The following is an 18,284-nucleotide window of genomic DNA, read 5'->3' as shown; positions in this document are numbered from 1 at the left end:
TTCACTGGATTCTCTTCATTAACTGCTTTGCTCTCTATGATGTCACAGAACACCTTAATAGCGTGGGACAGGTAATAAGGCAGTATGGTCACAGTCCAGAAAACGCTGATCAGATTACCTATTGTCCTTAGGTAAATTAAAGCCATCAGTGCTGAAGACATTAAACAAAACGTTCAATCTGGTCATCTTTCTTATAGTTTAAGTGTATGATAAATGATAAAGTATTATCCTTCTATATCTGTGTTAAAGGACAAGGGGTTCAGCTGTTATTTATTTTCTTCTTGGCTGAAATCTGTCGTGATGGTCCTGAACCTCATTTCAAAATTGGCAGTGAAGAATTGATCAGCTGCTTCTTTCACAGTCAGAATGGATTCGGTTTGCTCTGTTGTGGATATGCCTGTCAAGAATTCTAGTAAGCCAGAGGGACGCAGCGGACAACGATCTCGTCATCCCAACAGGCATAAAAACCAAGACACCACGAAATACAGACGTAATAACTCATTTGGTCTGGAAATTATTTTTAGATTTATTGTTAATGATATTCTATGGTTTAGACAGTAATACTGTAAATGTTTCAATTTTTTTTTTTTTTTTAATATGTATGGTGTAAAGGTAATACAATGGGACCTCTGTTGCCTGTTTGTGCTGTCAGCACCTATCTGTGACTGAGGCTTTATCATCGATGGACTGAATATATAAATAATAAATCTCCACCACCATCATTATTATAATAATAATAATAATAATAATAATAATAATAATAATAATAATAATAATAACAACAATAATAATAATAATAATAATAATAATAATAATAATAATAATAATAATAATAATAAGCTTAAAAGTGCATTATTTTGGGTAACCCTTTGAGGAGTGGTTTTGCTCTCGTGAAGTTAACCCTTTTGGAGGCAGTATTGCTTCAGTCTTATCACAAGCCCCCCCCCCCCCCCCCCCTTCTCTCCAGGGGGAAACCAAATATCCAAGTGTGGTGGCTGGGTACACAGAGGGCTGCAGAAAGAGCATGCTGTCTGATTCCAGGACATGTCTCAGGCTGGGACTTGGCAAGCAATGCACACACAAAGCAGATCATGCCATTTAAATAGTGGCGGCTACAGAACTTTTTTGGCCATTAAACGTTCATTAGACTTAATAAATTAGGCTGTTTGACAAGGAACTTGAAAATTCAAGTCAATTACAGTTATTGTACAGTATGTTAAAGTTTTAACAAGCCCTCAGGCTGCGTTTTACAAGTATCTGGGGAGAACTCCACATGCTGCTAATACAGGGTTATCATTTCCTGAAACTCCACATCTGTAGACAGGATCTGAGGGACATTGCTTTTAAAAACTGCCAGAAATGCAAGGCGATTCAAATTATCCCTGGCTTATACAATTAGGATCTGACTAGTGGTTAGTACAGCAGAGGCACAGCCCAAAAGCAAAGAAATACAGGAATGTGTCAGCTACTTAATGCATCTCACCAGATTTTACTATGTACCTACAGTACCCTAAAACATGACAAAGGAGAAAAAACGTTCATGTGTATAGCATCATTCCTGAACCATTTACCTAAACAGGCTATGAAATAGGGACCAATCCTGCGCTTGGCTAAAAGAATAATCAGGTTTCTTTTAATACTCCTGTGTGCAATCAGGTTTCTTTTAATACTCCAACTGACTCCCAGTATTGGGGAAGCCTAGGGGTATGCAAGCCTCAGTGACAGAGGACTGGCCTGCAGGGTAGAAGGATTTAGGAAGAACTTGGACACTCAGGCTAAAAGCTGCCGACAGCAGATACACGCTGTGTTACTGGCCGTTCACAGTAAGCAAACTGCTTGTAAAACACCCCAAAAATGCTAAACAGGTAAGAGATGTAAATGATTATACATGATTTCAAAGCTATTTGGCTATTGGTCAAAAATGTTCACCTTTAACCTGTTCATTGTTACCAGTTTCTGTTCAGCTTTTGCTGACTTTAAAAGCTGTCACTGAGAGATTGCCAGAAGAAATTCGATCAAAATCTTTGCACAAGACAAGGCTGAACCTTTGAAAACTTTATGAGGTCTCAAGCTTAAATGCAAAACCATTTTCCCCCTTAAATAGAAAATTAAAAGCCCAGCATTTACTGCGGTCGCTTTGATGAAATAAAAGCTGCGCTTCATAAAACTACGTAATTCTCCACGCCCATGTTTTGGCATGATCCGGTACTTGGTAGCCCAGCTAGCTAGAAAAGCAGGATTTAATCAACGTTATAATCTGGCAGTGTGAAATATTTACGCGATGGAAGTTTCCATCTTCATATAGCTTTTCCTCATGGACGATTTCATACAAAAATGTGATCCACAGTACGACCACTGCAAAGGTACAATATGTTAAAAGGAAAACAAAACTGTATAGCCGATACCCCAAGGAACAACCCATTTCATTTAGTGCAGACCAGAAATCTTCAAATAGGTTGTACAGTATGGTATGTTTTCAGCCTTGACTTGAGCGTTCTAAGATTTAGTTTGTACCAGTTTTGTAAATTTCAACACATTTTCAAATTGTTTCAAAAGGGTACACAACACACATTGTACACCGTGCTTCAACTCAATTAAGTTTGTTCAGTATCAGCTGTATAGTCAAGTGTTTTTACTGTTTTCATTTTTAATGAAAATACCTGGATTGTTTATACATACAGCACTGTAGTAATATAATGACATCCTTGCATCATCTGGCGAAACCTGTATGTTTTACCAAATATGACATTCACTAGCAGGAAAAAGGATTTCGAAGCTCCAAAGCTGGCACAAGGGAAAGCAATAAAGGAGGCACTGGGGACCTGAGAACACAAGTAAATGCACTATTTTAAGTAATACCCTGACTAACCCTCCCAGAGAAGCCAGAGAGTAGCCCATTAAACCCAAACACGCCCTTGTGATGCTGTGTATTGACGCAATGCTTTGATGTTGCAGTTATAATGAGTCAATCCAGATACACAAATAGGACCTCTAAAAGCAGTGTAGAAATTAAACCAGTCACACAGCTGGCCATAAAATAAATTTAAAAAAAATAAAAATTAAAAAAAGACACTATGAAATCCTGCGCTCGTTAACTTGTCCCCTTTATTACATGCCTTCTGCTTGATTCCAGTTAAAAAAGCACAGCTAAGACTGATCTGATCGGAAACATCAACCCAAAGGGGCTGGCTTTCAAAAACCCAGCCCCCTCCCCTCGCCCGCGTGATTTTTCCTCTTCTGTTAACTTCTCATCGAAGTGGCCATTTAGAGTGAGAGCGTAGCGGTACACAATGCTCACAGTGCTCCAATAAATACAATACAAGCCCCTGGAAGGAAAGGACTGGCGTGTATCCTTATGTGTTTACCATATTGCGAGGGGGCAAGCTGCACATGCTTTAAAGCCGCGGAGCTCAATATTAATACAGTTGCCCCCCACCCCCCACCTGATTCCACAAAACATACATTCTGATTGTTCTCTGCACACTTTGCCACTAATTACATTTTCACATTTATAAACTACTGCTATGCCAACGTGAAGTACAGACTGTATTGGCAGGAAAGCCATGCTGTAAAAAGCAAGCCTGTCTTGAACGCGCGTGTGTGTGTGTGTGTGTGTGTGTGAGAGGGGGGGGCGGTGCATGTCTTTTCTGACCCAAAATCCTACTAAAATCAATCCACAGATGGCCTTCACTCCTGGCCATCAATTCTGAAATGAAACCAAATTGCCTAGCATCATTCCATCACAATTAACAATCTTTTCTCAGCTCTGTCTTCACCATTTGGCACAACTGGCAGTGCCGTCCTACCTCCCAGCTTCCAAATCCCCCTTACCCTTACCCTCTCCTATCAACTTTCACCCACTTTCTGAATATTGTATCAATTCAAAAGCACTTGGCTCTTAGTTCCAGGAATCAGAGTGTGTGCTGCTCATTAGCGAAGCATTTGGGTTCAATTGATATTTTGAGAATGTACAGGCATCAGCTGTGCTTGGCTGCTCGTTACCCCATTTTGGACCCCCAGTAAAGTGCAGGTGGGCTTGTTCAGAGTAAGGGGGGTTGAGGGGCTGTGCCTCCGTCTGCTGTTGCTAGAAATCCATGCACTGCCAATATATCCATTTCCACTATGCTAATATTTTGAGGCAGACACTGGATGCACCATTAGGGATCACAGTGTGGCCAACTGTTTTGTAGCAACCTTCATATTTCACTGCATATGGACAGTCTTTGTGAACTAAAACTCTGTCTATCAGAGTACTGCTGGAACTGGCAAGTTATTAAGTATATACACCAAAGTCACCTGCTGGAAATTTGAGGCATTACAGCTACCTGATGCGTCTATTAAAAAAAGTAAAAATAAATAAATGTGATGTGTGAAATCCTGCCTTACCTTCGCAAATTCTGTCGAGTCGCTGCCGTTTGACTTTGTGTTTGTCCATCAGAGCCATGCTCAGGTTGCAGGGGCTCTCTCCTCCTTTAGATAGGCGAAGCTGGTCTTCAGGAACCTAATAAACTGCCCAGGATTCTCCAGAGAGCATAACGTCAGCAGAACACCTACAAAAAGAACAGAGCGAACCCTTGAAATGGCACTGGACACTGACTCAAACATTTCACTGTAGATCAAAGGAAATTGTACAGTAGACAACTGTTCAGCAGTCTTAAAAAGATCCATTGCGAAAAAGATCTAGGTCGGCACAAAATGTTTCAAAATTTCTTAAATCAGAACCTAAGATTCCTTAAAAATGTAACACTCTCTGGTTATTATCTTTGTAATATTGGTTAACGTGTGCCACCAATCGGACTGGCAATTGCCTTTCTTCTTTGCATTCATAGTGTACCACTTGTACTAGGATGCATGCATCAGCCCTGCATTTGTATAGCAATTTTTATTTGTCACATATGGATGACTTACAAGTTTAAAACAAAAAATGCATTTTAATTAACTCAATACAAATGCTAAAAATTCAATCCAACAATTTAGCATGCAATGTGTCTCACCTTGTATATTAAAACCTAGCACAGGTTTACAGCAAGTATTCAATGGTGTAAGCAACAATGCTCAACTTCCTATGAAACAAGCCTTGTTTACAGCTATTAAATTAAGAAATACCAGCAGTGACATATTTGCCAACAAGATGGTAACTCCTTATCTAGTAACATATTACTAGCGGATATAATATTGTACGCCTACTGTACCGAAATCACCAGTTTTATCTTTGGATCTACTTGTCAGTTTGAAATAACACACAATGGTTTGCGTGACTTGTATTTGATTACATTTCATTATCTCATATACTATTCATTTTATCATAGTGGTAATAAAAATATATAAATAACATACATTTATACAATACATACAATAACGTACATATGGAAACACCTATTATAGAAAGTATACATTTTGTTCTAAATATCCTCTAAAAACCTGCATTGCCGTGGCTGTTTTACAAATGATACATTTACTGAAATAAAGACTACTGTTGTATAGTTGTGTTGATCTTTATGCTTTTCTTTCCCATTTTGTGTGCGAGAGAAAGAGAGAGAACATAACGAAGTTTACAAACGAGCAGAGGCCATACGTTCTGAGAGAGCGAGAGAGAAACAAGAGACAGAGAGCGAGAGATAAAAACAAAGAAAGGAGACAGGAGTGGTGTATTCATATGCAGAATATTCATATTGTGCACAATTTCAGGATTATATTAAAAGATTTGCTACGGTCACATTTTGACACAAGACAGGGACGTATTTACTACTGTAAAATGATTTTATATATTACACATTGTGTCCAGATTTAGCTAATAATGTAACAATAAAAGTGTGTGACATACAGCAATGGCAGTTTAAAACCAACACAGCGCTAACTCCCAGACTTTCATCATGTTTTAGTTTATGAGCTTACACAACTAAACGTGTTTTTCTTTGTTTTTTATTGCTTGAAATTCAGCAAGTTAAACCAGCCTATAGTAATTTGTCTATAGATCTTCCCAAGAACCCTACTTGTGTCTTAATAACATTAGTAACGTTAGTCTTAATAAGCTGGAGTACCCTGTCTAAGTGTTTATCAATAGTCCGTAAATAAAAAGTTAAAAACACAAATGGAGAACTCTCCAGGGTGAACACTAAGTTTGGTTGATATTTTACATTTTATAAGAATTCTGAAATAGACTTGATCAACACCATATTAGTCCTCTACATAGTACTGTAGAGTTGATTTTTTATTTAAAAACTCTATACTGTACTGTTCAATTTCCAACCTGTTTATATATGAATTCCATGTTTTATTTTAAGAACGAGTGCATTGGCAGACAGGGATAGTTACAAGGTAAATCCTCTATGCTTCTGGTATTCTAGTGATGCTCTGTGAGTCTACATAATTACACTCTGTAGTATCTTTAAAACGGTCGTATTCTGCAAATTGACATTCATTTAAAAGTAATTAAAGGCAGTAAAGACAAGCTCTCTTTTTAAGGGAAGTTTTTTCTTTTTTGTTGATCTTTTCTTTTTGTACATTTTACAGACAGGCCCTCTTCTTACAAGCAAAACACAAACAATAAAAAAATAACGACAATACACAAACAGGAAGCATACAACAGACATTCATTAAAACCCTGTCATGTGTTAGAAAAGTGTAATTATATATTTCCGACACAAGAGGGCGCCATGAACTTCTCAGATAGTAGCAGCGGCTGTAACTGTAGTGTAACTCAAGATGAGCAGCAGCTGTTTGCCATCCCTCTTGGACAGCAGCATAACAGCTTTCAGGGCACTGAATAGCATGGGGTATTATGTGGAATCATAAGAAGGGCACAACCCTTTTGTAAGGGCATGGATAAGATAAATGCCCTGCTGATGACTGACAAATTAGCTGGGACTATCCCAAGGGGTCACGAAAGTGATGTAAACACTTTACTAAATCAATGAGAACTCAGCTCTTATTTCACCTACACACACAATTAAGATGAGAACACAATGCTACTGTAATGAGTGATGCACTCTACCTACAATATACAACGTCATTGTACATTTACAATGTGTTCACGGACAGTGGCATTGCACAGACATTATCAAGGGGACAGCCAAACAGTTACAGCTATACTAAGACATTCACAAATACTACATTTCATTTTAGACATATATATATATATATATATCACACACATACACATACACACTGTATGCAATTTTATTATTATTTTTACCAGGCATAGCTTACAGTACAACACATTCATTATCATTCATAACAAATGTCTACATTTATGGCTGATGGAGTGTAAATTTAGACTAAATTTGCAAGGGCTGTGAAATAACTTTCCAGACTCTATGTACAGGATGTTATCTTGTTCAGTAAAATTCCACATTACCGGAATGACCACAATGTGTTTCTGAATCTGTTAGAGAAGTTCACCCCCAGGGTGTGTTCCACTAACAAACCTGACATAGAAACACTGCAGCCAGCCCTGCAAAACAATCTGGAGGGTACGCTCTGCTCCAGTTCTGTAACCCCACAGTGACATTTCATGTTGAACCCGTTGTAACCAAACAGACAAGTGCATGTTGCTGCCCTTAGACATTGGGGTCTATTCAATTAATCTAAAACAACGGCAAACCGAAATACAATTGTTTTGCATATTTTTGTAGACAGAAATGTCCCGGGAAAATGTGCATGCATTGCTAGATGTTTGACTCTAGATGTTTGGTTCTCAGATTTAACTGGCAGTATTTTGTTTAGATCCACTTTATTTAAACAGGCTGCCTCCAGTTAGCAGCCTGCCTTCCTCTCATGTCCTGGCACATCTTGGGCCCTTTTCCAGGAGCCAGGGCCCCCTGTATGACTAGAATGATTCATGCTGGGTTTCATGGTGTTATTCATCACCATTAACTAATTGCATGTTTACGTCAAGGTACTTTGGTGTGTGTGCACATATACATAAATCTGAAACAGTTTGAAGTGATTTACAATCGTTACCCTGCTGCGGTTTTTTAATTAATTATCTACCCTACCCTCTCCTTTTTTTTTTCTTCAGATGAGCAGTATAGCCAGTTTGCAAAAAAAAAAAAACTGGTTATCTAGCTGTCACAGCAGCTCAATACACTTAGTGCCCTGGCGCCTTGACTCTCCACATTAGCAGATTGTCAGCTTGAATCCCAGCCCTGGTTGTTCAGATGGGTGGGATCTACACTTAGCCTCAATATGCAGTGAACTTCCTCCTGCCTCTGACCGCCAGGTTGGTATCTGAGCTCATGGCTGTATTTCCAAGCTTCATAAACTGCATTTAATCCACTGGCACCTCAAGTGGGAATGCAATGACATTGAAAAGCCATTTAAAATCAACCCATATTCTAGGTAGGTGTTGTACTTACTGACAGTAGATGAGAAGAGGATTTATTACAAATTGTATTCAATAAATGAAAAACCTGAACAAAAATGACTACCCAGTGGTTGTTTTAGTGGTTGGAATGCAACCCCCCTTGCTTAAAACCAGTGTGCCACCACTTCATAGGCATGCTTCTGCTCACTTGACTTCACCCGACATCTTCAAGCTCTGCTGTGGAGCTCAGGAAGCAGAAACTCAAAACACACCCAACATGTTGCTTTTGTGGTGCTGATAACACTTTAAAACTAGCAAAACTTCTTCTCATCCCCAGAGCCAGACTGCCATCTTCAGAAGTCCTCTGTGTGTGGAGGGCCCCAATGAATGTCTTTGCAATTAAACTGATTTCAGTGTACTTGCCTCATCACTGTGACGGTTAACAGCCCTCCCTTCTGACTGTCCTGGATTTCTATAACTTGTGACTTGCTTTTGGAATTTAGGCTCCGGAAACAATTCACAAGCATGCAAAGCTCTAACAGAAAAAAAAAAAAAGACTTCAAATCCTTCGATGTCTGGAAGATCCAGAACTCTGTCCTTGTTTACTCATCGGCTGCCTGTAGAACCGAGCCCTGGACGAAAGAGCTCTGCAAGTTCCCCTTTTCACACCACCACGCTCCTAAATTTACTTCACAGAGTCCCTCCAAATAACAATCCTCTCAACACTGACAGCAACTGGCATTGACAACTGACACTCAATAGTTCATAAATCACAGGGATGCTCAGACAGAAAATATTCAGTGTGTCACAAAACAAAGACAAATTCGACGTGCATGAGATCATTATTTAGGAAACAGAGTTTAGGGGATATAGAATGTATCTCTTCTCCTGAAGTATTCCCCCAGCGTTTACCGTTTATGTAGCAACTGACAAACTATTGTTCCCTTTTAGTTTATCCCACAATAAGAGTTATATTGTTTGGCCACCGGGTGGCAATATGTGCTAAGGTAAAATTAAAACCCAGATTTGCAAAAGAAATTTTAAATCAATGGGAAACTGCAAAATGACTGTCAACAATTACTATAATAAAACAAAATGGAATCAACCTTTTTAACATACTGTATCTGAAGCACTGGGGTTAGTCTCAGAACTCTCCGTCTACCGGCAATGGTTTTAAGTAAGTAATAAGTAATACAATTGAAAAAAGAAAGAGTGAATTATTAAGACATTTGGACAGCAAGCGTGGTAAAGCCCTATGTTAATTAGATTAACTTGCAATAGTTTAGATGGATTGATCTCAAGTAAGATTCACTCACAAGACATAAAAGCAGTAGAAGCATATCCACCACTAAATGTATCCTTGATAATTATGCAAATGTGATGAAGCAAGTTAAAGTTTACAGAAGCACAATGAAGCAAAGTAAACGTTTCTCAAAACTGTCATCGCCATACAAATGGTTAGTTAACATATAGCATAATACATGTATAAAACAAATCAAAAAGGTCAGCTCAAATTACCACATGACTTGACTTGACATTGACCAGGAAATGTTATTATTTCAATTATATATAAAACCACTGCTCCCACAGCCTCCCACTCTCTTTGTGACTGATAAAACAATGGAGGCGTTTTCAGTTTTGCTGTTAAAATAAATCTTTCACCACTGGATCAAAACAAGGAGCGTCCGCTGGGAAAAACAGGAAGCGCTAGGTAGGGAATGCAACAGCTAAAAATAACAGATTACACTTTCATTTGGTTGGGAACTCGGACATGTGATGGACAACCATGGGATGTGAATCTGGGTAGGGAGGTCTTAAAGGATGCTTTCCCACTGTTTCCCAAGCAGCCTCTGGACTCTGCAGGAGCAGGAAAGAGAAGCTCCAGGAATGGAATGTATCCAGACCACCAGGGTTCAGGGATGAGTCATTAAAAAAGAAAACAATCCAGTGCATGCACTGAAATGACCACATTGCAGCAGTTCTGGTTTAACATCGCTTGGTAATTTCGTACACCAATATAATACTATAATAGTGTTTTACCCTGGAGCAACCCTTAGGCTCCATTCCCACTTGCTTAATACATGGGTGCGCCAAACAAATTTAGTGCCCTTCAGTTTTTTTGAACGTAGGCCAATGTGAAAGCAAAACAAACTTCCAAATAACAGTTATTTTGCGTGAAGTGAATTAAAAAAGAAAACAATTCATTTGTTTATTTCTTTTCAGAGTTTGTTTCTAAATGAATCGGAATTGCAAGACATATAGCTGATGCAGCAGCACACTGCTGCTCATGGTACTGCTAAGGACCACCATTGTAGAATTATACAGTGAAAAGTAAAGCTGCTTGCTTTGCTCGTCACGAGAGGTGCAGGACAAATGCATACAAGAGCAGTATTCCAAGCACTTTCATCCTCCCATCAGAAAAGAGCCAAACCGCTGTGCATCTGTACTGCTTGTTGACACTCTATACTCTCAGTGCTGGAGTTGATGAATGCAGTGCTGTGTTGTGTGCCTGTCTCATCTTTTGGCACATACAAAATATAAAAAAAAAAGTTAATCAAGAGTTTAAAAAAAAAAAAGACTCTGTTGGATGCTTTGTTTAAAAATACTATGACATTTTATACTAGCCCCCCCCCCCCAGTTGTATTTAATTCTGGGTGGGAGACTTCTTTAATGCATGACAGCTGTGAGGTATCTGGCCTGGTTTTCTTATTAACCAAGTCACACAGCTCTCACCTTCATTGTTAACCCAGCTGGGTCTGGCTGCAAATCTAATGCTAAATCAGTTCTGAGGAAAACAAAATCCTGCTGAGAGCGGGAGAGCCACACACTGTCTGGAGCTGTGACCTGGAGCTGATCGGCCACTTCCTGTGCGCTCTCACAGGAAGCCAAGTTATAAAACCAACAAAAGTATGAGTCAGGGTTTCTTATCTAAATAAAAGGTGGTTACAAGGCCTCTCCTGGCCTTGGCAGAGTATCCCATCCAGCCAAATGCAGTTTGTACTCCAGTTTACATTGAAAGGGGGCCAGGAAAAACACTGGGTTGATAAAGTCCAGAAGTGAATTGTGTGGAACAGTGGAAGAGCAAAAAAAAAAAAAAAAAAAAAAAAAAAAAAAAAAAAAACACACACACACACACACACACACACACAAAAAGGCATTGTGAAAGACTGGGATTGAAAAAAAAAAAAAAAAAAAAACAGCAAAACAGACAACCTTAATCAATTACAAGTCAGAGGCTAGCAAAACAGAGGATACTCCAGTTTCTCTATTGAATATTACAGACACAACTGTGTTACCGTCTCCTGTATGAGTTCCCTGGGGGCTGTCAGCCATGTAGGACAACCTTCTTATGTTTTTTTTGTAGTCCGAATTTTTGTTTAATTGAATTACATTGGTGGTCAGATCCAGCACGGCTAGATTAGCTGCTGATGTGACGTGAGATACTATGGAGGGCTGCAGCTCTTGTGTGTAATCGGTTAGTCCTCAATTAAATAGTGCTGCCAAACATTCCAGGATTAAAAAATAAAATAAAAATGTAAACATTGAGCAGCTCCTATAGAAACGTAGACCTTCACTGATTCCAAAAGCACCATGTTTTGATGAGCCAGTCGTTTTTATGTTTTTTTTTTAATTCTTTTTTAAATTCTTTAGTCGTTGCCAATTATTTTTGTTATTTTTCTCCCAATTTGAAATGGCCAATTATTATTTAAGCTCAGCTCACCGCTACCATGCCTGCGACTCGGGAGCGGCGAAGACAGACACACGCTGTCCTTCAAAGCATGTGCCGTCAGCTTCTTTACTCCCTGCGGATTCACCACGCAGCCACCCAGGAGCTACAGCGTCAGAGGACAACGCAGCTAACAGGCAAGCCAGCAGGCGCCCGGCCAGACTACAGGGGTCACTAGTGCGCGGTTAGCTGAGGACACCCTGGCCGACCTAAACCCCCTGGCGACGCTCAACCAATTGAGCGCCGCCTCCTGGGAACTCCCGTCCATGGCTGGCTGTGGAATAGCCCAGACTCGAACCGGCGATATCCAGGCTATAGGGTGCATCCTGCACTCACGCAGAGTGCCTTTACTGGATGCGCCACCCGGGAGCCCAAGCCAATTGTTTCTAAAGAGAAATGCACAGAACAGCAGAAAGAGACACACTTCTACCGTAAGAAACAAACAAATTTGTCTGCTAACAATCTGAGGATGTCTGAATTAATTGCGAGAGAAAACTGCTGATCTCCATCAAAGAAAAATAGCAATTCATCACCCCGAGAAAACAGATCAACCTCTGGAGCTGCAGACATGAATTACTTAGTTTATTACCGTATTTTGTACTTATGACAGTTTTATTGATAATACTGGTTCATAAATTGATTAGCACCGGATACACTTCTGAAATACACCAAAGCAATAAATAAAATGCTAAAGCTTACGCCCGGTTTACACAAAGCCTGACAAAACAAATACTCACATTTTTTTGTTTGTTTGTCTCTCTACAGTTTACAGCTGATATGTCTTTAGCTAGCAAAGTAAACAACAAAGACTTTAGCTGCAGTCCCACGAAGTCCCAGCAGGTGGCACACCTGTCAACCGTTTCTGTACAACAGCGCCACCTTCTGAACTAAAATAAGACTTTTGAGCGGTGGCCGTGGCTTCCGTTTTCAGTCGTTCTTAATGACTTGTAAATATGGCTGAATGTTTACTTTCTAAAGATGCACGAAATAAACGTCAGAAGCAACCATTTATTTAAACACAGTATTACTGCAAGTTGATGAAATATACTAACATTATCCACCAAAGCTGCTTTACTGGTAATGACCAATCCCTGGTGCTTTGCTCAGCTGGGGAGCTACTATAGTTGAAGCCTACAGCAACAGGAACAATATGTTTAATATGGGAGAACAGTGGAGTTCATCGCTATTTTAGGAACAGGCTATTGAACTCAGTACATTCCAGAAAAAAAGTTGAGAAATAACACAATGCTGTGCTTCAAAGAAATAAAAGACTGGTAGCACCTTTCACATACAGTACAGCCTGTAGCATATCTACCATGAACTAAATACCTACCTGTATAGGACATACTCAACACCTAATCTTAGTGTCGAATTCTGAATTATTCACCTGCAACCAGACTGGAGTGTCTGATCTGACCAGGTAGAGCACTGTGTAGAGAGAGCTCTGAAGTGACTGAACACAGCGGGCTGGAAACTTCACGGTTATTCTACTCCAAACACCCACTTTACATCAGTGTTGTAAATGGGCTATTTTGCTGCTAGTGAAACACTACCCTTCTGTTTCAACACTCTCTTTGAGATGAGGCTGAACATCATTTTTAACTCAATACAGTGAATTCTAATAAAACTGCTTTATCAGTGCGGCTAGGGGTTAAGTAAGGTAAACGTGGAAATGAGTCGGGTACTCGTGAAAAACGTGGTCAAAATATGAGTGAAGGAAACCAACCCCTGCTCCCTTCTTAAAAATGGTTGAAAAAGCTTTTTTGAGGGCCAATAGTTTCAGACATTGGTTTACTTTATTGGCCTATAAGGTGGTTTAGTTTTGTCCATTTTAAAAAGCCTTGTCTGGTCTTGTTCAGTCATTAATTAAGAATCAGTAATAAAAACCAATGGTTTTGTAACCTTAATAAGCTTAGAAATATTGTGCTATGCATGTGCTGTCACTGTTTGTACTAATGTTTCAATTCACCTCAGCATGCATTTCCTTATATGTCGACAGTCTGTTGTATTGTAATATAAGCTAATATTGAGTGTTCCAAAAATGTATGTTAGAAGGTATGTGTCATAAAATAATTATCTTTTTTTCTTCCCTTTAAGACATAATATACTGCATCTATGCACACTAGGAGAGAGAGAGAGAGAACCCCTAATCTCAATTAGTTTTAAATAACTTAGCTTTGTTCTTAGGGCCTAAACCTGTCCTGTATAGTGTATGTATAATCACATCAGCTAAGGACAGGATGTGATAACTCGTATTGCAGCAGTAAAACAGCTGTGAATCGGCACAGGACTGTATTCTTCAGAAAGTGATTTTTTGACAAACGGAAGATTTCTTTGCGTCTTGGCTTAGTGGTGGTGCTGCACTCCTCTGTTTAATGAACCCCACAGGACTCTGAATAGCACAGTGTGGGCCTGTCAGCCACCAGCTGAACAATACAAGTCCATCACTCCTTAAATGCTTACAGATGATGATACAGTCTTTTTCTTTTTTTTTTCTTTTTAAGCTGTGTTGCAAAAATAAATACATTGACGTTTATATTTTAAACTCAAAGTGTTTAATAGAATCTCTGGGGAAGGTGCTGGCCTTGATACAGTACACCCCGGTCAGCCGTTCGCGGAACTTGCAATAGCTCTGTGGGCGTGTTGCCCTGGGTAACATCACTGTGTTTCATGTATCTGCGTCCATATATTTGGTGGTTTCTCTTCATTTTTATTTTTCCTTTTAACTCGTTTTATTAACAGACAGGGTTTTTCCTCCAAATCATCTTCTACAATAATGAAATACATTTGACAATTTAAAAAAAAAATATTTAAAATTGTCACTGATATTTTGTTTGTGACATTTCTGGGAAGGCGTTAAATGGAACTTCTGAATATGAGCATTTAATAACCACTGTCCACCAAGACAGAATGCAGGGATATTTTTGCAAGCATTGAACGTATCAGTTACAAAGCTACCACTAAAGGTATGTGTTGGCAATGAATTACTTCTCATATATACAGTATATGATCATGTGGTGACTGATCCAATAGGCTGTTCAACATTAAAGAAATGGCACCGCGACTGCCACCAAGTCTCCATGCATATATCATTTCAACATGAAAGTGAAATCTAGTTGTGACAAACATTGCTGTGCGTCTCCGACACACTTCTGCTACCGTTACTGCCAGCCCCCTGCAGGCGAGATGATGTAATGAGATACACGCTCTGCCATTCAAAGGGTCTAGCTCATTTCACACAGCAGAGAAAGAGAGAGCGAAAGCTTACATGGACATGTCAGTGTTGCTACACTGTTTTTTTTTTTTTACCTCAATGTAATATACATTTTTCAGGTCACCTGATTTTGTATTGAAGATTCTCAAACTACAACTTTTGATGTAACATAAAACTCAAGGAACACTTAAGGGGAAAACTAATGGGACATTTTACGTAACCCTTTCAGCCCTGAATATTTTCGAACAGAGAACAGGACATGAGAACAGAACTAAAAAACGTTCTTCGTATATATTTTGTTAAATGTGACTTTAAAATCCCTTCAGTACTTTAGGAACTCTAAACCCCATATACTGAAAAATCACTCGTGAAATTACAGTGGAGGAATCTTGGCCACAAACATCAAAACATGTTTTACTCACTCGTATTAGACTACAGCTAATATAATATGACTTGCCTTTTATCACTACAATATAGTTAACATATGGTGATAAGGCGGGACCTTGAGATTCTGCTGGGACTGAAAGGGTTAAGGTGTTTTATGCAACTGGCCACTGTTTCCATCAAACTTGTCTGCCTGTCAATTAATTGAACTTTACTGGTGTGCTATCATTGTATGAAGACAGACCATTATGCATTCAAAAATCTTCAGACTCCAGTATAGGGAGCTGCTCTATAAGCTGAAAGGTAACATGCTTGAGCTGAGAATAATTAAATCAGCTGCAACATTTCTCTGACACTAGTACATTAAGCTGTATTTACAAATTAAAAAGCACAGTTCATTAGGTCACATGTGTTATTGATATCCCATGCAAAAAAATACAAAATATAATAAAAGGACTCTGAACTGAGGAGCGCCACTTAATTCAAGTATTCATAAATCAGGTAGTTGAGAAGGGCTTGTCATCTCACCACCAGATAAAACTGGGCTGTGGAGTGTGTTTATTGTGGTAGAGTTGATCAAGCAGGACGTTTTTATAGGGAAAACAGAACTCTATGCAGCATGAAATATCTCCCTAGCAAGGGTTCTTTAGCCAAATTAACTGGCGATTTAACAGAGAGGGATAAAAAAAATTAGACGGGGACAGCAAGGATTGCAATTTCCACATCGAAAATTAACAACTAGATGGCTTCCCTGAGCCGTAAGCCATTACACTGTGCAGCATGAATTATTGGAACGGCAACGGGAATGAACTCGATATATCAAGCGAGTCAAAAACTGTTTAGGGAGCGTGCGGAATTGAAAAACAAACAAAAAAAAAAAACACTGATCAATGTTTCTATCTCTTCTCATTAAACTTAATCACTTATCCCACTCCTGGTGCATAAAGCCGTCTTCCTAGCATTTCATGCATACTGCCATCGCCCAGTTCACATCCTAACTACCGCAGGCCCCCAATTCATTTCTCTTTTCAGCTTTACCCTGGAAATGCAATGAGATTGAGCCGCGTGAAACTGCTGACTCCAGATACAGTGAGATTCTCTAATAATATCAATGCCAGCCCAGCCTTCAGAAAACACAAAATCTGGTTATTAAAGTTGTTTTGCTTCTAATATTATTAATCATACTAGATTACATAGATCCTGCTCAACAGCATGCAGGCAAGGGCATATGGGAGGAGGTGGAGGGAATATCTGCAGTGCTTTAATGAATTTGCTCAAGAAATTCATTCTTTTGCTACTTTTTTTTTTATTATGATCCCCTGTTAAATTTTCAATTGACTGCTGTCTACCAGAGACGGGGCACATTTACAGCTTTCTAACTTTTAAAATTCCTTTTCCTATTTTTATCAATGGGTATTGAGATTTGGAGCACTGGAACTGCAGTAGCTCCTCAACTCAGGCGAAAGCACCCAAACACAGGCTTGTTCAACGTGCGCAATTGCAATAAGAACCACTTTGCATGATTGAAAACATAAAAATGTACGGGAAAGGTACAATTTTTTTTTTTTTTAAAAACCATAAACCTGAAAAAGTACTTTGAAGTGGCTTATTTCAGTTTACCTTTAATAGCAGAGACCCGCTCTGATGTTCAATATGGCAGGAACTCTAGAGAAGTGGGTTCAATCAGAGCTGACAGTCTGTTATAAAGCTTGTCAAGCACGGTTAATACTGTCATTAAAAAGGCTTCCAGCAAGACCACAATCCATTAATTCCAGTTCAGATCTTTGGAAACCTGGACAAATCTGCATGCAAGGCTCATAGAAAAACCCAACTGAAATCAACAAGACACAATGCGTAAGCAGCTGACAAAATAGATGGCAGTGAATGAGGACCGAGCTCCTTGTTCAAAGAGACAAGCTCCTTCACCAGAGCGGACATACACTACACTTTCATTTATTATTTAAATCAAATTTCTTGCGGATTTAAAATAACAAAAAAATCAACACGACCTTTGTGAAAGGTAATGCTTTTTTTCATTGTTCTATTGCATCTTCTAAGGAGGCAACACAGCTCCAGTGGAGCATTTCAAATTAAGAGCAAAAATAAACCTCTTCTATTGGGACTCATTAAACTGAAGAAAAGAGACTATGGGAGTTACTTGTGTTTCATTTTATTCAAAGAGAGAGAGGAGATACGCTTGTGCAGAACGGCCTAGCAGCACAATGCATGCACACATGCTAAAGTCAAGGTTACCATTGTTATTAAAATAAAATATATAGCTTTCACTAAAAAACAATCATTTCTGAGGAACGGGGGTCAAATCCTTGACATAAAACTACAACAGCGCTTACTGCCTGAAAACGATTGTTAAAACTAAGTGACCCATATATGAGTATTTAAACAGAATGAAAACCTATGCTCAGATCAACCACATAAATCAAGCAGATACCAGAGTCTTACTCTGAGGAAACCTACCTACTAATCTACTGTAGATTCAAAACTAGTTCCTCCAAACAGCCACCAGCACAACACTCAATGTACCAGTACCAAAACAGAAATAAACAGCTCAGGTATTTAACATGGGCTTGTGAGTCTCCATTGTTTTTCATGCTTTTGAATTGTAATTGATGTCACAGTGTAAACAGCATTAGGAA

General features: G+C 39.1%; 1 protein-coding gene across 1 annotated transcript in view; it reads right to left on the bottom strand.

Annotated features, from left to right (window-relative positions):
• LOC121321769 (C-terminal-binding protein 2-like) overlaps window positions 1-18,284 on the bottom strand; it is a 73,360-nt gene that overhangs the window by 36,088 nt on the left and 18,988 nt on the right. Inside the window, exon 2 of the mRNA XM_041260929.1 lies at window positions 4,387-4,550. Coding sequence (XP_041116863.1) covers window positions 4,387-4,444 — 58 coding nt within the window. The 5' untranslated portion in view covers window positions 4,445-4,550. The remainder of the gene's footprint in view (window positions 1-4,386; window positions 4,551-18,284) is intronic.

The sequence above is a fragment of the Polyodon spathula genome, chromosome 10 (genome assembly GCF_017654505.1).
Source record: "Polyodon spathula isolate WHYD16114869_AA chromosome 10, ASM1765450v1, whole genome shotgun sequence".
Lineage (NCBI taxonomy): Eukaryota > Metazoa > Chordata > Actinopteri > Acipenseriformes > Polyodontidae > Polyodon > Polyodon spathula.
Note: the sequence above shows the minus strand (reverse complement) of the source record. Positions and strands in the feature narration are given on the sequence as shown.